This window comes from Perca fluviatilis, chromosome 15 (assembly GCF_010015445.1).
Source record: "Perca fluviatilis chromosome 15, GENO_Pfluv_1.0, whole genome shotgun sequence".
In the NCBI taxonomy this organism is placed as follows: Eukaryota; Metazoa; Chordata; class Actinopteri; order Perciformes; family Percidae; genus Perca; species Perca fluviatilis.
In genome coordinates, this window is record NC_053126.1 from 23402402 (window position 1) to 23426687 (window position 24286).

General features: G+C 40.0%; 2 protein-coding genes across 6 annotated transcripts; both read right to left on the reverse strand.

The window, feature by feature from the left end:
• Positions 1-5845: 5845 nt before the first annotated feature.
• Positions 5846-22707, reverse strand: mmd (monocyte to macrophage differentiation-associated). 5 transcript variants are annotated; one of them, XM_039825394.1, is made up of 8 exons: positions 13208-13329; positions 12853-12952; positions 11962-12043; positions 11213-11373; positions 10084-10158; positions 9879-9980; positions 8786-8855; positions 5846-7785 (listed from the first exon to the last, which is right to left on the reverse strand). In XM_039825394.1, the coding sequence occupies exons 2-8, from the start codon at positions 12876-12878 to the stop codon at positions 7582-7584; spliced, it is 720 nt and encodes a 239-aa protein (XP_039681328.1). In that variant the 5' UTR covers positions 12879-12952; positions 13208-13329; the 3' UTR covers positions 5846-7581. The 5 variants fall into 5 exon arrangements, with proteins under 5 accessions (XP_039681328.1, XP_039681329.1, XP_039681326.1 ...); XM_039825395.1 differs by having other exon boundaries at positions 13228-13246; XM_039825392.1 differs by lacking the exons at positions 12853-12952; positions 13208-13329 and adding an exon at positions 22582-22707.
• LOC120574892 (small integral membrane protein 36-like) lies at positions 22688-23033 on the reverse strand. The gene has a single exon (XM_039825397.1). It carries the CDS (start codon positions 23020-23022, stop codon positions 22720-22722), a length of 303 nt encoding a protein of 100 aa, XP_039681331.1. The 5' UTR covers positions 23023-23033; the 3' UTR covers positions 22688-22719.
• Positions 23034-24286: the final 1253 nt, after the last annotated feature.

Below are 24286 nucleotides of genomic sequence, written 5' to 3' on the forward strand. Positions count from 1 at the left end.
CTGTTCGCCACCTCAGGAGGGGGAAGCGGGGAACCATCCAAGCTGTGTACAGTAAGGATGGGACACTGTTGACCTCAACTGAGGAGGTAATAGGGCGGTGGAAGGAGCATTTTGAGGAACTCCTGAATCCGACTAACGCCCTCTATGTTAGAGGCAGAGCTGGAGGATGACGGGGATTGGCGATGATTCCCGGCGGGAAGTCACTGATGTAGTCAAACAACTCCACAGTGGCAAAGCCCCGGGGATTGATGAGATCCGTCCCAGAAATGCTCAAGGCTCTGGGTGTGGAGGGGCTGTCCTGGTTGACACGTCTCTTCAACATTGCGTGGAAGTCTGGAACAGTGCCAAAGGAGTGGCAGACCGGGGTGGTGGTGCCCCTTTTTAAAAAGGGGGACCAGAGGGTGTGTGCCAATTACAGGGGTATCACACTTCTCAGCCTCCCTGGTAAAGTCTACTCCAAGGTGCTGGAAAGGAGGGTTCGGCCCGATAGTCGAACCTCAGGTTGAGGAGGAACAATGCGGATTCCGGTCCTGGTCGGTGGAACAACGGACCAGCTCTTCACTCTCGCAAGGATCCTGGAGGGAGCCTGGGAGTATGCTCAACCGTCTCTACATGTGTTTTGTGGATTTGGAGAGTATGCATGACCGGGTCCCCCGGGAGATACTGTGGGAGGTGCTGCGGGAGTATGGGGTGAGGGGGTCTCTACTCAGGGCCATCCAATCTCTGTACGACCAAAGTGAGAGCTGTGTCCGGGTTCTCGGCAGTAAGTCGGACTCGTTTCAGGTGAGGGTTGGCCTCCGCCAGGGCTGCGCTTTGTCACCAATCCTGTTTGTAATATTTATGGACAGGATATCGAGGCGTAGTCGGGGTGGGGAGGGGTTGCAGTTCGGTGGGCTGGGGATCTCATCGCTGCTTTTTGCAGATGATGTGGTCCTGATAGCATCATCGGCCTGCGACCTTCAGCACTCACTGGATCGGTTCGCAGCCGAGTGTGAAGCGGTTGGGATGAGGATCAGCACCTCTAAATCGGAGGCCATGGTTCTAAGCAGGAAACCGATGGAATGCCTTCTCCAGGTAGGGAATGAGTCCTTACCCCAAGTGAAGGAGTTCAAGTACCTTGGGGTTTTGTTAGCGAGTGAGGGGACAATGGAGCGGGAGATTGGTCGGAGAATCGGCGCAGCGGGTGCGGTATTACATTCCATCTATCGCACCGTTGTGACGAAAAGAGAGCTGAGCCAGAAGGCAAAGCTCTCGATCTACCGGTCAGTTTTCGTTCCTACCCTCACCTATGGTCATGAAGGCTGGGTCATGACCGAAAGAACGAGATCCAGGGTACAAGCGGCCGAAATGGGTTTCCTCAGGAGGGTGGCTGGCGTCTCCCTTAGAGATAGGGTGAGAAGCTCAGTCATCCGTGAGGAGCTCGGAGTAGAGCCGCGCCGCCCTTTGCGTCGAAAGGAGCCAGTTGAGGTGGTTCGGGCATCTGGTGAGGATGCCCCCGGGTGCCTCCCTAGGGAGGTGTTCCAGGCACGTCCAGCTGGGAGGAGGCCTCGGGGAAGACCCAGGACTAGGTGGAGGGATTATATCTCCAACCTGGCCTGGGAACGCCTCGGGATCCCCCAGTCGGAGCTGGTTAATCTTGCTCGGGAAAGGGAAGTTTGGGGTCCCCTGCTGGAGCTGCTCCCCCCGCGACCCGACACCGGATAAGCGGACGAAGATGGATGGATGGATGGATGGATATTACCACGTGGGCTCAGGAACGCTTCAAAACACCATTGTCAGTTAACACAGTTTGTCGCTACACCTGCAAGTACAAGTTAAAACTCTCCCATGCAAAGCGAAAGCCATATATCAGCAACACCTAGAAACGCCGCCGGCTTCTCTGGGCCCGAGCTCATCTGAGATGGACTGACGCTAAGTGGAAAAGTGAAGGCCGGGTTAGCTCAGTTGGTAGAGCAGGCGCACATATATACTCCTCGACGCAGAGGCCCAGGGTTCGAGTCCGACCCGCGGCCCTTTGCTGCATGTCATTCCCTCTCTCTCTCCCCCCTTTCGTGTCTTCATATGTCCTGTGGAAATAAAGGCCTAAAAATGCCCCAAAATAATAATCTTAAAAATATATATATATATGTGTGATGTGGTCTGACGAGTCCAAATTTCAAATAGTTTTTGGAAATCATGGACGTCATGTCCTCCGGTCCAAAAAGGACCATCCAGGTTGTAGGCGGCTGCATATATGAAAAAAAAACACCTAACCCTAAAAAAATTCTAACAAAAGGTTTCTCAGCTGTTTTTTGTAGTATTAGGTGTCCTTAATAACATACTAAAAGTTTACCAAAGTTTGACCACTATAAAAGTGTAATTTTCAAGATGGCGTCCAAGATGGGCAGGAAGCCCTCAAAATATCCTAACTCCTTCATTATTTGACCTAGCCAAGTAATCTTGGTGTCTAACCCCATGTTTTCTGGGTCTATGAATCCATTGGACTTGTCTAAATTGCACTGACATGATGACATACTTATGGAATACATTTTGTGAGATAACTGTAAGGTTTTATCTTTTTGGGGGTGAATCAGAGATGTAAACGATTTAACCTATGTCATGTAACTCCTATTCAGTATGCGTTTTTGGACACATACCCTTTTTTTGCTAAAACACAGACTTGACATTCAATGTAAAAGTTATTCCACCCAAAAGTAACTTAAATTACTTTTACCCCCCACCACCACACCCCTCCTCCGTGTGGTGGGTAAAAAAAAAATGTACACTACGGTCAAAAGTTTTAGAACACCCCAGTATTTCCAGGTTTTAATTGAAATTCATGCAGTTCAATGTCTCATTGTACTCTCAAATGAAAGAATAGAACAAATTTAAGTTAAAAAAGAAATCATGGAATCAATTTATAAACCAAAATGTATTCTAAATGTTTGACTCATCAGAGTAGCCCCCTTTGGCAGATATAACAGCTGAACACACTCGTGCCATTCTTTCTACAACGGAAATCAAATATTCTTCAGAAAGCTCTTCCCAACTCTGCTGCAGAGGTTCCCATAAATGTGTGGCTTTGCTTTCACTTTTCTGTCCAGTTCATCCCAAACCAGCTCAGTGGGGTTTAAGTCTGGTGACTGTGCTGGCCACTCCATGTTTTTAAGCTCACCATCTTGTTCTTTTTTGCTAAGGTAGTTCTGGCATAGCTTGGACTTATGTTTTGGGTCATTATCTTGCTGTAGGATGAACTCCTGACCAACTAGGGGCATACCAGAGGGTACTGCATGGCGCTGCAAAATGCTGTGGTAGATGTTTTGGTTCAGAGTGCCTTTCACTCTGTACAAATCACCGACCCTGGATCCAGCAAAACAGCCCCAGACCATCACGCTTCCTCCTCCATGTTTGACAGTTGATGTCACACACTGAGGAACTATCCTTTCACCTACTCAACGGCGTACAAAAATCCTGCGTGATGAACCGAAGATTTCAAATTTTGATTCATCAGTCCATAACACCTTCTTCCAGTCTTCAGTAGTCCATTGGCGATGTTTCTTGGCCCAGGCAAGCCTCTTTTTCTTATTCTGATGTCTTAGCAATGGCTTTCTTGCTGCAACTCGACCCATCAAACCTGCAGCTCCAAGTCTTCTCTTTACAGTTGAAACTGAGACTTCTTATTACGACCACTATTAAGCTGTGCTTGAAGCTGTTGTCCTGTGAGCCGCCTATCACGCAAGCTGTTGACTCTCAGAAACTTGTCTTCTGATTCTGTAGACCTCTTCCTGTCAGAGTTTCCCCCAGTTTCTAAGTGCCTTTTGGTGGTGAAGAATACTGTACTCACTGACACCTTGACTTTCTTCGCAATTTCTCTGTAGGAAAGACCAACATTCTTAAGTGTTATGATGGTCTTCCATTGTTAATTTTCTTTTTCCCACCATTTTTATAGCAACATACTACTTTCTGCAGTACAATACTGTTCAAATAATGCTCACGAGGGTATGGTACCACAGTGTGTTCCAACAATACTTTTATACAAACAGAGGGGGTTGTAAGTAACCCAGACAAGTGTGAACACCTGTGGGAATTGGTAGCACCAACTTTCAAAGCTTGATCAACCTCCAGAACAGCTTTACGGTGTTAACCCATTTCTTGTTCCCTGAAAAAGGCCTTTTTGTAAAATTCTGAAATGTACATTATTTTTCAGTTTTGAGTAACCTTACTTATTTTTTAACCTCAAGCAGTTAACTACTTACCGTTGGACCATTTCAAGCTATTCATTGGACTTGAACTGCTCAAATTTCAATAAAAAAACTAAAAAGATTGGGTGTAAACCTTTGACCGGTAGTGTATATTACAGCACAAATGTCTTATTCTCAGACACATGCTCAGTGTCATTTTATGGGGGTGTCAAAAGAACATTAGAAAGATTTCTAACACATGAGAAAGGCCAACAATGTGAGTGTATTAAGAGAGGATGACATTGTTGGATTAGCTTGAGGAAAACGTACACTCCAACTTTGAACATGAGTCATATTGTTGTAAACCAAGAAACTTGCCACATTTGCTGTAAAAACTTAAGAGATGGCTCTGATGTGGTAGAGGTTCATCAGAAGGGAGCTGATGGACAGAAACCACCAACACTAGGCAAAATGATATGAGAAATATGCAATTACTTAAGGGAAATTTTATAATTACAATTACAATTACAATTTTATATATATATAAAAAAAATTGTGCTTATTTATCATACAAATATGCTAATTAGAATATTAAATGGCCAAAACATGTATAAGGTACCAGTGTTCATGGTGTAGTAGGAATACAAAGGAGTAATGGTCTTTTTAAGGACCTGGCGGCCGCCATTTTGAAAATGGGGCCTTTCTTGAAGTCAAACTTTGGTAAACTTTTAGTATGTTTTTAGGTACATCTGATACTACTGTAAACCACTGAAAAATCTTTTGTTAGAATTTTTTTGGGGTCAAGCCATATTTGCAGCTGACTATTGTTGTTGAAGTTCAAAAGCCAGCACCTGATGGTATGGGGGGGTGTCAAAATGAGTGAATATTTAGAAAAAAAACAATACCAGTTTGAACATTCAATATCTTGTCTTTGTAGTGTATTCAATTGAATATTGGTTGAAAGGATTTGCAAATCATTGTATTCTGTTAACGTTTGACACAACGTCCCAACTTCATTGGAACTGGGGTTTGTATATTCACAAATGTAAAGGTCTTACTGGGACAAATGGTCTTTTCAGAAAAAGAAAGAAAAAAAAGAAACCTAGACAATTTCGGAAAGGTTCAAATGAAAACAAAGGCTCATGGGGAAATTCTGCACCCTAAAATATCCCTCTGTAATTCTGATGTCTTTCCAAGAGTTTGTGGGAGAGATGTGGGTGGCTGATGCCTTCTAATCAATGTTTCCATCGTCAGTCTTTCAGCAGTAAAAGATTTTAGCACTTTAATGCAACAGATTAAGTGAAAGACCAATCGTGAATGGACGTTTGAGAAGTTTGGTTCAATTTGGTTTTAAAAAATGGGTTTGTTGAGATTTATTTATATATATACACATAAAAATATTCCTCAATGTGATGCATCTAAAATTACTTTTGGTGGCACTGGTACTGGAACCATTCACCCTTCTTATGATCAGTGGCCAGTGCAGCAGCCACGGTATACTTAGACAAAAGGCCTCTTTGTATGTTTTACATATCTGTCCATATTTCTAATCCTATCAGAAAAAGTACAGTACTCCGTGGAAGGTTCTTGTTCCTGCAGGAAATTAATGTCTGATGATTCCCACTGAAAACAAGTCAATACAAACAGAAAGTACATTATGAATTGAGGATCTTTTGGCTCAGACGTGGGAGGGGGGGCATTATCATTTTTTATTGTCACATTAGAAAGGTGATATTCAGTATAGTGGAGGGGCATTCATGTATATGCAGCACCATTAACAGCCAATGGGACATACAAGAAGCAGATGGGTTTGTTTTTTGGTTTTTCCCCCCAAAGGCCAGGATCACGTAATCAACGGAACGAACAACAGAATATACAAGCATTACAAAACACAGTGGTTCAGGAAATTATTTCAACAAGAGACACAATCAATAAATATGCAATCATTCAGCTTCATACATCACTAAGAGGGAAAGGTAATGATGGAGCCATTAAGCAAATATACAAAACCAACAGCATGAGACAAAAACATGAACATGAAGTCTCTCCACTGATCAAACCCGCTTCAAAAAACAGACAGGAAACACTGTTTGTCCTAGTGGTGCATGTCAAAAACAGAGAGAGAGAGAGAGAGAGAGAGAGAGAGAGAGAATCAGTGGAAATGTATTTCTGAGCTACAGTGCAAAGGTTGTGCATACACACTCTACTGCACACTGTTCACATTTTTAAGAAAGTAGGAACAAAAAAAATCTTCTCATCATCATATTACCTGACCTGATTTTCTCATTTGGCTCATTAACTAAATCCCAACTCACCTGTGTCACCTGCACACACACACCCTGAAATGCTGTTTATCGCCTTCTTACACCAGCAGGGGGCGCTAAATACTTAAAGGACAAACTAGATCCCTGAAAACCAAGGACTGTATTTGGATACTGGTCAGAAAAAATAAAAAATAACAAAAAAAACATGCATTGGTCAAGAGTGTGTGATGGGGATCAGATAGGGTTGACAATGTAATCACTGTAAAAAAATAAAATAAAAAACAATAATGAAAATGAAAATGGGAAAACAAAAAAGAGCTTTTCCTTATCATTTCTTTCATTTCTTACCGACTTGAAAATGCACCAGCAGAGCACAGACAAGGGCTGGGTATAAAACCTCAAAACACTTTTTGGTTCAGAATATGAAAAGTTGGCATCAAATGTTTAGTAGATCATTCTTGGATAAGATTTCTGATTTCAATCGAATTTTGCCCCCCAAACTATTTTACTGTGTCTCTTGTTCTTGTACAGCTGTTTGTGTTTAGAAAACATTTAAGATCTTTGGTTTCTTTTATTAATTGAAATTTTTTTTTTTGTGTTTATGTTTCTCATAAGCAAAGTACTGTATCAAAAAGTATAAATTTGGTACTGGTACTGAAACATCAAATGATACCCAGCCCCACTACTGATAAGAGCTGATTTTTTTTAGCACCTCACTCGATATCCCCAGTGTTGATATCACCAGCTGAAAAGGATGAATCTCCAGGTTTTGACACACAAATGACTCCAATGTGGAATGTGACTCACTTTAAGCGATAAAAAAAAAAAAATAAAATAAAAAGTGTTATCAAATTTCCCCAAAACTCATGAATGTGCCAGGGTTCATTGTAAAAAGTCTAAAGTCCCTCCCTCGCTGTCAAGATTTTTTTTTAGACTGAAGTTGTACAAAACAGCTTGGAAAGTAGCTTTTGTTTGTCAGGGAGACGCTGAAAAATCTGTTCTCCGCGTTAGAAAAAACAAGTAAACAATTTATGGTCACTATTTTCGTAAACTCGTTTGCAGCTTCAGCGGGCAGTTGAGGGAGTCAGTGTGCAGGCGCCTCTGCTCAGAAGCACACGGGGAAGGGGCAGGACCGGGTGCCCAGCCTTCGGCTGGGGTCACAACTGGAGGAGGGAGTCTGCGCCGCGGGCCTTGTAGAGGTATTTCCAGATGGCGTAGTAGTGCACGGCCGCAGCCAGCGCCACGAATACGTGCCAGATGGCGTGGGCGAAGGGGATGCGGCCGTCGCTCTTGAAGAAGAACACGCCGAGGCAGTAGATGAGTCCACCGCAGGCCAGCTCCTGGAGGCCCTCTGTGTTGCTCTGCAGAATCCACAAAACAGGGAGAAATAAATGAGAAATGGTCTGTAACAAAACAGGAGCTGAAGTAAATACTGTCCAGAAAGAATATGTACATCGGGTGTGTATTAAAGGACAAATCCGGCGCAAAATGAACTGTACCGAGTCGACCGTTCTCCGGGATCTGTTTTCATGCTAATCGAATGTGACCAGTTTTAGCCCAAACCGCAAATTAGCTTATAACGCTAGTCGTCGGGGCACTGGTAAAGTAAACACTAATGTCTTTATAATCTATCTTTTTAATAAACTGTCTGTACACTTAACAAAGCTCGCAATGCTTCGGTTTACGTGTAGGGACCCTCATTATGCTACCGTTGAAGTGTGGTGCTATTTTGAGCCTTGTTAGTAGTATAGAAATAGCGATTTCTTTTTACTTTACCCATGCCCCGACGACTAGCGTTATAAGCTAATTAGAAAAAAAAAAAAAAAAATGTTAGGTTATAACCCTAGGAAAAAAAAAAAAAAAAATTTTTATAGTCATGTGCAATAATTTGTCTGTAAAATAAATGCCATACGGGTACAGTGTAAACATTAGAACGTATTGTAGTTTGTACTTAATAGTTTCAGTGGGAAACAAGGATGCTGTATCAATTATAACCACGGGGGGGGGGCAGCAGAAATGAAAACACAGATTGAAAATGTTGAAACTCGGTTGCATAAAGCAGTACGTTTCCTGCAAAACCTCCTAGAACCAATATTTACAGTTTGTACAACCCCAAAAATAATACACTTGTAACGACATTTATTAATAAAACTAATGGATTAAATGAATCCTCCTTCTGCTGCGGAACTCCCTGAAACCCTCTGAAAACCCCTTTCAACAAGAAGAGGAAGTGAAACCCATTCATAACACGTCCACCCTGCTGCGGCAGCCTGTTGGCCCACTGGGCGGAAGAAGTGATGATTAAGGATATGCAAATAAACTGAATGGGACTGTAAATAGATTCATAAATGTAAATATTACCATTGATGTCATGACTGATGCAGGGAAAAAACCCATCATCAAGTAGAAGGCCAGCTCGACAACTTTATACCTGTAAAGACAAACATAAACGCAACATGGTCACCGACACGGTCAGTGGGATGCAAATTCAAGAACCTTTTAGGCACGGGCATTTGTTTGAAAAGAAATCTGTTCAATAATTATACCAGAAAAGAAATATGTGTTTCTGTGTTTACAGACTCTTTTTCTTGGCAGTTCATGAGGACACTGGCAGCCAAGTCGTGCATGGGGCACCGCTCAGGGCACAGAATGTGTTAACACTCAGGACGGGCTCATCATGGCGACTGAACACCAACAATGAAATGAAGCACTGATCAAACATCCACTCATCTAGTGAATCTAAACCGATCAGGACTTCACATATGGCTTTAGCTCAAACTAAAACTCATACACAATCTAAGAGGTATAGGAGTAGTTGGGTAGACCATACACATTTTTGACTTTTTACTTGTTCAAGCTATTTTTCTGTAATCTGACCCATGGGTGTCCACTTAAGAGTTTCTTAGTGAGTCTATGGTGGATGGTTGAAAACTGGGATTGTAAGTCATTTGTATAATATGGACTCTGCTTTCTTTTTCTCTCATTGTATTCCTTTTGTTGCTAATGTATTTTTTTTTCCTTCTTTGTTATAGGGCTGCGGTTAACTCTTTGTTTTCATGTTTTCATTATGGATTCATCTGTCGATTATTCTCTCAATTATTCTCTCATTGGTTTTAACTACAATGTCAGAAAATATCACAGATACTCAATTTAAGACTACGAAAGTTACAAAAAAATACACATTTGAGAAGAACCAGTGCCTTTTTGCAGTGCATTTCTTTTCTAATTTAAAATATATTGGTTACCTAAATGTTAACATCCAACAAAAATTATGTTTAAGATTGACATTTTTTATTTCATTTTAAAAAGGTGCTGCACAGTTATAATAGATCATCTAGATTACTGGTAGTTATGGTCACAGACTTTCTGACAGTTCCCAACAGATATATGTTTAAATTCAAAATATCACATACATGCACAATCACCGGGGGATCCACCGGTTAAATGAACTCACTTTTCATGATAGTTGAAGACGTATATGGTTCCAGCAGCAGCCATGAGCCACACAAACCAGCGCATGTGTGCTGCCAGAGGGCCCAGTTCACGCAGGTTCAACCTGATTAGACACAAGAAAACAAAAAAGCATTAGCATCTATATTAGGCCGTCATTTACGACTCCACAGCCTCAGAGTATTGAGTGTCGTCTGTGTGACACTCACCAAGGTGTGTAGGAGGCAGCAATGAAGAAATAGATGACCACTCTGTCACACACGTGGAAACAGTGTTCCATGGACCTGAAACAAACAAACAGGTGATTTGTTTACTCAAAGTCACAGTGGTGCAAAGCAGGAACATTGTTTGCATGTTCTTACAGGGAAAAACGCTCCGGTTCACAGGAAGTAATATCAAGTATTCCATAGAAGCGTAAATCTAAAATAAGGTTTTGGGCTTGGCATTGAAGGAAAAGCACTGGTGTTCTGGTAAAAGAATCTGAATCTGAATTATTTAGTATTATTAGTACTGCTCTTTGATCAAATTCATTTAAACAAAACTTATGTCAATTTTGATTTGAACTGTATTTCATTTAATTCATTTATGTCTGCTTGTGTTAAGGCAACATTTAACATTTGGGAACGTAATTACTGTAAATTAACAAAGGGTTTGTAGAGATCTCTAAAAGTAAGGTACTTAAAACAATTACTGTTTTGGTATTGGCACTAATGTAAAAAGGTATCAATAAAAAGTCCAATAGCATGCATCTGTGAAGAAGGCTCTGCCTTTAACAACATTTAAACCACAGTGAAAACACAAATCTACCAATGTAGGAAACAGCGGGAATAGGCAAAAAGTAATAATTAAGGGCTATTTTTCTCCTGAACATATACACACTCCCAGGGTTTCTGCTGCATAAAAGACCAAAAGATGACAACAACTTATGACTTCATTCATTAAGCGCAGTGTGCAATGAGAAAAACAGAAACAAACTTTTTTTAACATGAAACTTGAAAACCAAATAACAGCACGCCAAAAACACCACCCAGCCAGAGTGAAGCTAATGAACATAAAGAGATGAAAATATCCTTGTCAACAGCGAGGCATCGATGTATTGTTGTTGTTCTCAGAGTGGACACTGATATTGTACTTCCAAACATCTAAATCACAGTCCAGCTGTACTGCACATCATTGTTTTTACACTTAATATTACAAAAGGAATGATTGTGTCCCTCGCTCTTTTGTCCATTACGTGTGTATGTTTTTTTATTTTTTTATTTTTTTTATGACAGCTGGTACTGGTACATGTCGTGGTTCTCTGCCAACATGGTGGCTCGTCATCGCGATTCTCCTCACCTCATGTGGCTCCTCTTCCAGGTGATGATATGAAACACAGTAGAGACCAGGAAGAGGGCACAGAGGCCCATGCCGTACACCCAGGCTGTGATCCTCTCCCAGCCGTTGTCTGACAGACGATGCAGCAACGCCATGCCCACGAAGGCTGGCACGATGAGGAGCTACACACATGGAATAAAACCATTAAAAGCAACGTACAGGACGAGATATTCTACCACGCTCTAATATTTTCAGAGCGATAATCAGGCTGAGCAACTCTGAATTTGAGATGAAGTCATCTACATTACATTTTGCTGCACCTGTATCCAACAAATCTGAATCGGAAACCCTGAGGCATATAAATGTATTGATTTTGCTATACTACAGGCAAAAAGGACTATATCTCCTCTGGAAGAACATGGAGGCACCTACAATTGCTGCTTGGATCAAGAATATGGCGCAATGTATGTCCATGGAGGGACTGACATAAACTGTATATTGAGAGGCAAATTGGGGGGTGTATGGGAAAATCTGGAGGCCATTTGACCGGTTTGTAAAAGAAGAAGACATATGGGAGCTGCTACTTATATATCTCATATCATTTGCTTTTTGTTTTTTGATTGTTGTAGTACAGCAGAGGTTGAGAGAGAAATGTTGTTGTGGGTTGGGATGGGGGCGGGGGAGGTGTAATTACAATGAAAAATGAATAAACACATTGCTTAAAAAAAAAAATCATCTACATCAAATAATGAATAATTCAAGCCACTCACTGCATGGGTGTAGCAGTTTGCAGCATGCTCATAGCGGGTGGGCTGGTAGCGGCAGTTAGCTGAGGCCCGCCTGTTCATAAACCTGAAAGACACACACACACAAATAAAAAATAAAACAAATAAACAACCATAGAAGGCTGATAGAGCAGCCAAGTCAATCAACAGAGCAAATAAATATGGACTATAATCTTTACCTAGAAACTAAGTACGCCTATAGACCATTTCACAATTGTAAACATGAACATTCTAAATGGCCCCAAGTTGATTTCCTGTTGCAGTGTACTGTCAGGAAGTTGTATTTTTTGGAGAATGAGCGTGGCTTTTTGATTTTTGCCGAGTTTAACCTGCTTGAGATGTAATGACTTGACCAAAATGATACATTTTATAACAACGTTATTAACAATGTTAATAGTATATAATAGTCAATAATATATAACCATGCAGACTATTTTAAATGTATTGCCATTTCCAAAAGTACAGGTACAAGTATTAATACTGATGATTTACTCAATAACATTAAATTTCCACAATTTCCCAAAGCCAATGATGACATCTTGGTTGTTAAAGTGTCTTGCAACAAATCCTCCTAAATCTGAAACAAGAGAATGAGCTGCAGTTTTGCTTGATCAATGATTATTATTATTTATTATAAGTGTCAAAGTTAAATGACGATACTTTTTTTCCTATGCATTAAGTTGAAATTACTGTATAATTACACAGCAACTTCAACATCATGTAACTCCACCTGAAAGGACAACAGGTTTATGCTAACGGACAAAGAATGAGGTAGCGTTAACTAAACACATAAGCCATAAAAATGGGCAAGTAATGTCAGCAATCTTAGCCTGACAGCTCAGCTTTTTACAGTGACATTTTTTAGATTCCACAAACCTCTGAAAGCTGTTTACTCTCTTCATTTCAGGGCCTTATTCACCACATGAAGCACAGAAAAAAATCAGCAAACGCCAGCAAACAAAAGAGCTCCGAAGCCCTGTTTACAAAGGGGAGAATAAAACAATAAACTGTTCTGACAAACCAAAGGAAACGGAAGGCCCAGCATTAGCTAGTCAGCTAACATTGTGCTACTCATTAGCTAACTTTCACTAACGTTACAGCTAACGTTACAAGGCACCGGCAGCATCTATACTCCTACTACAAAGGCACCATTTTAGCCTTTTTCTTAATACCATTCTGTAAAAATGCTCTTTCACTGCCTCTTCTTTAAGCTAGAAATATCCATAAGTACCAGCGGCAGTCAGGACAAACCGAAAAGCCCCCTGCAAGCAAGCAGCTCCACCGGTCAATGACTAGCTACTCCCCGCTGAGCAGCCGAGCAGAAAATGATTGCTTTTTGTGTCTCGCCGCCCATCCAGTGGTGAGATGTTGAATGACTGCGGTGTGCGCCAATGAGCAGCGAGACCACTGGCGAATTGGCCAATGAGATGGAAAGGAGGTTTTCCGTATAAGAGCGTGACAGCCACGTTCTCAATATGCAAATATTAAACAGTGAGGATATTCTTTAGAAAATAACAAATAAACATGTAGATAAATGCATGCATACATAATTTCTATTAAACTCTTTACATTGTCTCTGTGTTGTAGGAAGTGGTTTGTGTTTGTTGTGATGTTCAGTGACCTGATTATAGTTGCATGTTTAGTCAGTGCAAAACTGCTGTCCATTCATATGTTTGTACCACCTTTTATGGCACCCTTTATAATGGGTTTGTAACTAATGGCTTCAATAATGGTTGATAAATCATTCCACTTTATAGATCTTATATAAATATTTAATAAGACCTTTAAATTAAAAATCCTTCTCCATCATGCCATTAATTGTTGTAAAAACACTTGATTAATTAATTAATTAAACATTTTTCTAGCTGTAGAATTGATAATAAAAAAAGTTTGTAAATGAAAAGTAAAAACAAGAAAACAGGATTTCTCACCTGTTAATCCAAAACGTAGCTCTTAGTAATGGTTAATAACTAATCTTCAAAGCATAAGTAAATGTTATATTAACCTTTAATAAAGCCATCAGTTACAACTTATAAACCCTTTATAGGGTGACCTATTGTGGTACCCACATTGTTTGTGTCTTCTATCCAATAAAAAAAAATGTTTATACAGTTTATATCTTAATTCGCAGCGTATTTGATCATTGATAAGATTTGAACAAGTTGAAAGATCAGATTAGACAAACATTGCATAGCAAGGTCCATGTCAGCTTGTGAACTCTATGTTGTATGTTGTTTTTTTTAAATTGTAAAAAAGTTAAGTGTTTAACATCATCTCAACTCAGTAAATCTGAATCTCATAATCCTTCCACTTTTTGGCAGATTTTGTACATGCAGTATTATACACCATCTTCTGTGATAGCACACGTTATGTAGAAGTTTCTCTCAGATGGAGGATGGCCACACTGATTGTGTCAACAGCTTGCCCCATGAACTAAAAAGCTTATGCTTTAATTAATCTTGTAATTAAAATAATAACTTCACAATTTGACTATTTTTTTTTTTTTTTACAGATATCACACACAGCTTCCTGACATAGGTATCATGGACAGGGACATTTATAAATGTGCTGGTATAGCAGGAGTCATGTCTGTTACAGCCGACAAAGTGACACAGTTGGACAGTGAACTGCACACAGTGTCACAATGTAACAGCTCAGTTACATAAGAGCACTGTAACTTGATCAGTGACTCTTACTGTATATATAACAGTGGATTTACGTAAGACCAAAGTGCAATCATCAGGCTTAATGACGTTCATGCTTTGCACTCGGTTGCTGCACACAACAAGCTAGTAACCAGTTGAGTAGGCTATGTTTTCTTTTCCAAATGTTTTCTACATCCAACCTATCCTAAAGGCACATAAAGAATGTTTTATGTTTCAGCAGATACAGATTACCACTGTCTCTTGAATAAGAAACAGTGACCTACAAAGATAGGTCTCTTATGTATCAGAAATTCATGGAAGAATTTTTATTGTTAATTAAAAAAATATTATTAATTATTTTAAATAAAGGTATCGGGGCCTTTGTTGTACACGTAGAAGTTACTGTACCAGGGAGATCAGAGAATGGGATTGATCCAGACAAAGAGAGAGCTCATTGTGTAGTGGGGTTTTAAAAGGGACATTAGCACAGACAATGGGTCAGTGCCAGAGGCCATACATCAGGGCACAGTGTCTCTATGTTTCTGGCTTCAGTCTGCTTTTTCCACACGCTGCTACGCTAACACCTCTAATGTGATACAGACCTGAGAGCTGCAGGTTGGCAGCGTGTCACAGCAGCTCAGGATATCTTTCATTCTGTCCTGGCTGTTAACAATCCCTGTCTGTGTCTGATTCTTGCTGTTAACCTCCTCTGTTTTGGTGGTGGATTACTGTCTCTGGTGTTTAACCTGCACACTCTCAAATCACGCAGCTGTATCAGTTAACAGCTACTACCCCTGTCTCTTTATGTTGAGATTAGCAGCAAGACTTGAAGGAAATATTTTTCAGTGGTAATATGTGGAGGATTTGGGTTATGGTTTATATTTTTGATTGAGATCAGAATACATTATTTGGTTTAAGTTTAGAATGTAATACACTAAAGCCCTTACACATTCATGGTCCAGGTGTTTTTACTTTCTTTGCCTGATTGTACCTCTTCACAGGACTATGTGGGCATCATACAGACTGAGAATAAAACGGCCCTGCACTGATTTAGCACTCCTATGTTGTCTGACTCATGATGGACTGAAAAAAGAATAAAAATCGGAACAAGAGAACCAAAGATTTAGTCTTTTTTTTTCGATGCATTCCTTATTAAAACCGGTTATGGCTAAAAGGGATACAGCTCCAGCCGGAAGTTACGCAAAATCTAATATAATATAATATAATTTGAATACTTTCACCCAGGAAAAGCATGTTCGTTCCTCGGGAGTGTTTAAAGCCAAAACCATGATCTTTTTCCTAAACTTAACTATTCATTTTGGTGCCTAAACATAGCTGTTGCCGCATGACGCTCACTTTTTCTCGGCTAAACACAATAGCTGTATCCCTTCTTGCCACAACCATCAAAGCCGTTTCTACATTACCCACAATGCAACACGACTGCAACAGGTTGGTCATAGATTTGGGTATGTTATCCTAGCAGCAGCCAATGCAGCCTCAAGTCGTTTACATCAGGCAGAAATAAGCGGCTACGGTGGTCTGGCAAGCTCATGTCTCAAGACCAATAAAGAAGTCCTGACAATTTTTAAATCCTGCCATTGAAGCTTATATGAGGGACAAATTCAAGCATGCCTTTCCTATTTCACCACACTTTCTTGCATTTCTTAGATTTCTTTTAGGAAAAGAAAAAACAATTATTGATGTGTGGACATGTTAGGTCATCTAGAAATAAAACAAAATTAGATAGTTATCCATAAATGATAAGGGAAATATTTGAGGTCACCAAATTCCATGAACCAATTTAGAACAATAACGAGTATATAAAAAAAAAACATAAATAAAAAAACACAATAACAAGTAATGTTTCTGCCTTCACAGGTGCAACAAAGCTAGTATGAGGATTGGGGGACCTGTCAATCAAACTGAGTTTGTGCACACTCACACAGTCCTCAGAAGGGGTCTAGTTAGATAAAAAAAAAAGTGGAAACAGCTGTATGGGTGTACCATCAAACCCTGATCTAATGAATATAGTTCTATTTTTACCCTGTACAATATTTTTACCTTTACAAAACCAACTCATACAACTGCTTTCAGTTGTCCAATGATGTAAACAATTGCAAGTTGTAAACATGGGAATCTTTCTCATGCCAACCCTCCTATCCTTCTGCATTCATCACGGAGCTTTCCAGATCCACATGCGCCTCCCTGCACACCTGTCCCTCGTTGCCTCATCAAGCCACACCTGTACCTCATCAAGCCACAGCACATAAATATCAGCCAGCTGCTCAGTTGGCAGGCTGTCTCCCTGCTGTGATGGTGCAGCCTTTTTTATTTTTTTTATTTTTTTATTTTTTTTATTCTTTTTTTTTTTTGCAGTTACCCTTTTTCTGTTGTGTGACCTGCATTCCTCCCTTTACCCATTTGGGACTTGAAATCTTATGGAAAAATATGGAACAGCAGATGCAACTATAGCCTATAACAACAGAACCGGTCTGTCAATTATGCATGCATATTCATGTATCACCAGCATTTCATTTCATCCATTGGAGTAAATTTAGTGTTTCAGTTAAAGAAGAGTGAGCTCTTCTTTATTAATGATTCATAATTTGACCTCCAACAAATCCTCACATTTGGGTTAGGGTTATTGAATGTGGGTTTTTTGTTGTTGTTTTTTTTATAAAAATTATTTTTACTTTATGGTGAGCATTTGTATGGAACCCCTGAATAGACATGGGGAATATTTATTTTTATCTTGTGCTCACAAGAAGCAAAGTTTGGCATGCACGCCAAACTTTCTGATGCACACAAGAAACTTTCTCGTGAGCACGATATATTTTCTGATGCACAAGAAGAGATCATTTTCTTCATGAGCACGTAAAAGTATCTCGCACTCATGAGAAACAAATCTAAGGCTAGCCAAATTATGCTCTCAAAGTACTGTTAGCGTTATCTGACTAAAGTTATATTTCGCATTCACAGCATGAAATTGGTTAAAAGTAACCTTATCATCTTTATCCCCATTGTTTGCTGATGACAATATCAGGTACATTTTGTTTCCTTTTTTAGGAAGATGAATACATCCTCCTCGGCAGCCATTCTGACTCAGATTGGTTTCTCTTGCGCATGAGATACTTTCGTGTGCTCACAAGAAAAGTATCTCCTGCTCACCAGAAAGTTTCTTATGATCACTACAAAGAAAAAGTTCCCCATGTCCGCCATATATTGTATTGTTGGTTGGAGTGATAAAGTTTGGATGCAACAATTTCTGAAACTAATATCTCATCAGCCGATAAGTCAGTGGTCATAGGTCAGACATGCTTTTGTTGTTTGGCTTAACCTCATTGTCACCCGCTGACGTGGAGTTCAGCGTCCTAATCTTTACCCCTGAGCTGCTTAGATATCATAAACAATTTCACACTGAGAACACAAACAAACAGAATGCTCTACAGGTAAATACTCCAAACTATGGAGACACCTGTTTGGAGGAGGACTGAAGCAAATGTATGGGTTGTAGTATATTGCATCTTCTACTGGCCTTGTAGGACAGATATACAGAGTAGGGGGGACGAACTTAGAACAAAAGAGGCTTTATGTACACGTGTGACACAGGGAGGAACTGCTTTATAATTGGTTTACTGTGTCATGCTAGAATGCATGAAACCCAATTCACCTCCAGTCAACTATAAAAGAAAAAAAAAAACTCAACGTCAATAGGCCTACTTCTAAAAAAAAAAAAAAAAAAAAATGGCTTCAACAGAAGGTGCTACAGAATTTCAGAAAATTTAACAACAAAGATTAGAAAAATCAATTTATAAAAAAATCAATTAAGTATTGACAGCAAAATATGTCCACTCAAACTACAAAGTGAAAAGAACCTTGTGCAAGTTAAATGAATTATACATTTTGCGATTTGGACACTATGTGTATGTCCCACAAACTAAACAGCGTGTTCAGGTCAGCAGGAGCAAGTAATCTTGCGGCTAACAAGCTGAGCCTATAGTGTGCTCTATATTGGAAAGCACACTGGTGCCTCTGGCTGAGGATTACGGAGTGCGCTGAGACATGGCTGCCTTCCTGTACTCATGTTACACCTCAGAGTCTCACACAGAAGTCCACTGCTTTGATGCTTTGTCAAACTATTTCACTATCAGGATCATTTATTTTCTATTATAGCAGTGTGTTCATATCTGGTTGAGTACTGCAGAGAAAATCAAAAGCTGCCATTATTTTTTATTTTTTTTAAAACCTTTCCCTGTATTTAAATTTGATCGCTTTTTAAAGAATATTCCAGAAGTGCCTCTGTCAGAACATGTATACCCACATGCAAATTGAAATCCAATATGATAGTGACAGCAACGATGAAAATCATAATAGCAATCAAACATTTCCCAAGTAATAATCCCAAAATAATATTTAAATATGTAGACATAATTGCCAATAAATAATAGATCAAACTGCGTCTCATTCGTCATATTGGTGAATGTAACAGTTTATTTTTAAATATATTTCTTTATTATGAAAATGTTCAAAGAGAAAAATTTATAATTCTTTATTTTGAAAATGTTTAAAGAGAAATAAAAATAAACATTCATAAATGAGGCCCATTGTTTGGTATCTTTTACAGGGTCAGTTGTGTTGACAAGCCAAGATACAGGTCTAATTCTTTATTAACCTTGTGTTGTCCTCAACATTGCTCAACGCCACGCCAATACAAAACGTCAAATAAACTGGATGGGTCCCGGTGACCCGAAGGACAACATAAGGGTTAGGAAAGTATGATGATATGTTTCAGTAAACGATTGGACTTCAAATTTCAGAGAAAAAGCTTCCCTGCACCTACAGCAGTGCAAGTGCTTCTGAGTGATGAGGGTGTAATCGTAAAAACTAAGGATGTTATGTTGCATTTACTTGTGTGCAGGAAGTCGTGAAAGTAATGGTGTTATTTCATAGCAGAAATGAAAGATAATTATGTTTCCATACTTTGTTTGCAGTACTATCATTGTCACATACTAATAGCAGCCAATTTTTAGCTACACAAACAGGTCCTAGACATTGGGTCATTCTCTTAGTTTTTCACATGGTGTTAAGCTAAATATGGTACATGTTCCATTCTTTCAAAGAAGAATTCCTCTGGCTGGTTAGATACCAAGTGGCAGGGTTGGGACGGAGGTAAGCGGATAATTACTGTGACTGTTTGGTCAGTCTTTACTACAATTGCATAATGTGTGAGAAATTAAAATGAGAAAGGATCCTAAACCAAGAGGTAGCAGCAATGTCATGGTCTGTATAAACATATAAAATGCAGATACATTCAAAGATGATAAGATGTGATTTGTCTTAATTACTGTATTTACCATCTTTTTTTTTTCTTTTACAAAGAATACCATTGACCTATTCTATGAATGAGATCCATTTTCTGCCCATTTCTTTGAAGTAGCAGGATTACACTGAGCTCCAGGTTTCTGTCCATGTTCACTGTGAGAGTTCTCAGATCTATGAGATCTATTTCTGTTGAGTGCTGGCAGCCTCAAACTGAAAGCTGTAATCACAGTGTGTTGAATAATCACATACTGCTAGGTCACATCGTTTCTTTATTAACCAGCAAAAATTCTGTTTCCTGCATCTCCCTATCCTTATGATCTCTGATTTGGATAATAACATTATTCATACATTTGTTCCTGGAGGCTAAAAACATTAGTATAGATCCGCAAACCTGAGTGGGCAGAGTCAAAGAACCACCGTTTTTTTTGCTGAAAATCTGAATACAAAGACAAACTATGTAAAAAAAAAAAAAAAATCAAATGCTCTATATTTGATTTATTAGCAAAGTGTTTGAAACTTGAGACATTCACATCAAATACATACACAGTATATGATATAAAATATCGTACACTCCCTATTGTGGCCTCCAGCTTTCTATCTTTTATAACTTCCACTGAGTTTAAAGTCAACCAACAGGGTTTATTTTGACTCCATTTAATGTTTGTCTGAATGAAACTCCAATCTGAGGTCTTTTCCAAGAGGCCTGTTCAATGACTTATCTCCATGACTTTCTTGAGTAAAACCTGGCAGTTTTTTTTTTTTTTCCTGTTTCCTTTTGTTTCTGATTTGACAGGCTTTGGGGTTTCACTCAACACATGTATCCAGATAACTCATTTAATCTGCTGCTTGGAAGAAGCCCCTGCTTTGATTTCAGACCCTCTGACTGCTCTGACAGGCCAGCCAATCAGTCTGATTACTGCATAGCGCTGCACGGAAGATCCTTTACAATGACTGACCTGGAAAGCTGTTTGGACAGAGCCGGAAGGAGCATAAAAGCAGATTCCGAATATAATCAAAATGAAGTCACTGCAGATGCCATTGAAATAATAAATACTGAGTGTATTAGAGGAGAAATCGATCATAACAAGTTCTTATCAAGACTTAGGCCTAGTCCACACGTACATGGGTAATCTTAAATATGTGTAACCCCAACCCTTTGTTCTAAAAAAGAAATCTCATCCACACAAGCACTGTTTAAAAACAAAACCTCTGTCCAAATACCCTAACCCTAAAAGCCCTAACCCTAAAGCCATGTTGGCCAATCAGAAGCCTTGAAAAAGCTTTTACCGGAAGGCTCCCTGGCTGCAATGACACATCCTCGCTCCAAAGCATTCAGACTCCTCTGTTCCTCTGTATAATAATGGGTAACTGTCCATTCATGTGTAAACATTTGACATTTAAAAAGTCCTGTTGGGGATAAAAAACAGTTGGTCACATCCGCCACTGCACGAAATGTCGCCTCATTTGTGACGCGTCAAAAATGAGATAACAGCGCACACGTCAACAGAGTTTCTGAAAAACTTCACCCTGGATGGAGTTTTTAAAAGATCCTTTTTCAGTGACCTAAAACGCAGTTTGTGTGTGGATGAAAAGCCAAAAGAGAAAAGCTGCGTTTCTAAAAAAGATCTGTGTACGTATGGTCTAGGCCTTTAATGGTGAGTTCATTCACCCTGAACTGAGAGAACGGCCGTGTAAACCAACAGTACTGCAACTTTGTGTCAACTGTACTCCGTTTACTTATCAAACACAGCTATCATGTGATTCATTCTTGTTTACACAAAACTTTGTTTGCATGTTTCCACAGATGTGATTCACCATTACTGCACTTGAGTGATATGAGCGATATGTGACACAAAGGAAAAGCTTTCAAAGCTTAAGCTTTTCTTTACGTTGCTTATCTGCTCATTATCCCCGTCGAACTGTTCCAGATAAACAGCAGGTCAACTTTCAGCCATAGTTGTCCCTGTATAGTGGCAGGTAAGTGGAGCACTGAATCGGTCAAAGGCTTAACATCGACCTGTTGTGTGCGTGGGGTGGTCAAAGACGCACATCTGAAAATAAGAATGTATAGACGTTGCAGGTCAGGACCTTTGTCGCTTGATCGAAGAGCTTTCACCCATCTCTCTGACGCTTTGACAACCACATCCGTGCACATCACACTTCCTCGAGTTATGTAAGAGGTTACCGTCTATCCAGATTTAACCAAATGTTGAACACTAATCCCTATTTGGCAGCTAATCAAGAGCAATGCACCTTTGATTTTGATAGGGTAGTTAAAGTAGGTTAGTTAGTTTCATCGATGTGTTGGAGAGGAACAAAGTCCAAAGACATCAAGGAGCAACAAGTATTTTTCTGTTTTAAAAGTACTTTTTTTGTCTTAAAGTGCCTCATTTAAAATCTAAAAAGAGTCAAAGATGTTAATCTAACCCTACGTTTCTCCTCAATAACACTTGTCTGTGTTTTCTTAACCTTAACCCTAATCCTACAACAGAAATGACCTCTTTATTCCTTGTGCTTTATCAGTTGTGACATTTCCTCTCCAGCGCAGACTGCAGGCTTTGGCTTCAGCTCTTTCAGATAAAGAGGGATTTCACATGCATACACAACACAGACTTCAGCACATGTCACTCTCCCTTACCGTGCAAGTCTGGTCCTGTGTAGGTCAAATCCTAGCATTGTCCCAGCGAGAAACAAGGAGAGATATATATAAAAAAAAAAAAAAAGAAATACAAAAAAAGAGTCAGGTATATACAAAGGTGAGTCTGCTGAGTCTCGTTCAGACCATCGTGCTCTTCTTCTCCCTGAAGTCCGAGTGCGTTGGCTCGTGGTAGGTTGTGATCATGTTGGCCGCGTCCCACCGTCCCACCGGGGCTGGAGAGCTCTGCAACACCACCAGCCTGACGGGAGACTGAGCCGGCACCGGGTCCGGGGCGTACTCCTTGGTGGGATCTTTGCCCCGGCAGTCATACATGATACACGATATCAGGAAGACCAGGAGCAAGATAACGTAGCTGGCAATGAGGATGCAAAGGTTCAAAGTGACAGGGTCGATCTCCTGGTAGTTTTCCAAAAAGCCCATGGTTCCTGCTTCATGCTGGGCGGCCCTGAGGCCCTCGAAGAACAAGCACGTCGCAGGTCTCAGAGGAAGGGAAGGTGGAAGGTACCGACGGCTGCCACAGACTGAGAAACACTAAACAAGCCTGGTGACCGCAGGGCTTTCTTCCTCTCTATCCTCTTCTATCTGTCTCCCTACTGTCCCCCCTCCCTCCCTCCCTTCATCCTCCCTGCCTCGCTTCTGTCTCTCACCTCTCTGTTTCAGATGAGCACCGTCGATACGTGGCTTTGTGGTAAAAATACTTTAATCCGCGCCACTCCGCCAACCTTGAATTTTTTTTTGCGATCAATGGCTCCCTTTAATAACTTAAGCTTCAGTTGTAACTGCAACTGGGACAGACTCTGTGTTATATCATCTGCTAGCAAGTGAACATTAATTATTGTGCATGTGACGTATCTGAGTGCATGTTTTTGTGTGTGTGGTGTAATCCTAATCTTGATTGTGAGTGGGGATTGACGGAGGAAGCCATCTGGCTAAATAGAGGCCACAGAGCGCGACTAAAAAAGCCACTGATGCCAGCACAAGACTTTATCAACCACAAGACAATAACATTTGAAAGACATAAATTATTATTATTATTATTTATTATTATTATTATTATTATTATTATTATTATTATTATTATTAATTAAAATTATTTAGTTGAACATGCAATCTGGACATATTACAGTATCAGGAATCAGAGACGGGATTATCACGGTGGACAGCAAACTCCTTTGGTTTATCATCTCTGGTGACGCATGACGAAGCACGCCATGATCGAAGGGGGGCTTGCAGGTATTAAAAACCTGTGTTTGTGAGAAGGTGACACTTTAGTATCTCAGTTGCATCTGTACTTCTTGTTGTAGTGCATGTGTTTGGGATTACTGTGAGAGTGATGGACAGCAGAGGGCAGCATTTAGCAATGTTAGCAGTGGGAGTAGACTGAAGAAGCAGAGATGCAGGCTGAACTATGACCCAGACAAAGTCTTCAGGAGACCGAAGGGGGGAAACACACAGAGCACAAATAAAGCAATAACTCACACTAACAAACTGACATGGACAAAAAGTCAACTTCATTACACAATGTTTTCTGTGCATGTCCTCCCTTTTGTTTTTTAAATGTTTTACCTTTTAAGCACCTTTTTATGGTGCAAAATTAAGGCTGTGTCCCAGTTCTATAATGCACACTGATTCTAAGCAGGTATTAATACAAATTAAGTATACTTTTAAAAGAAAAAGTGTACTT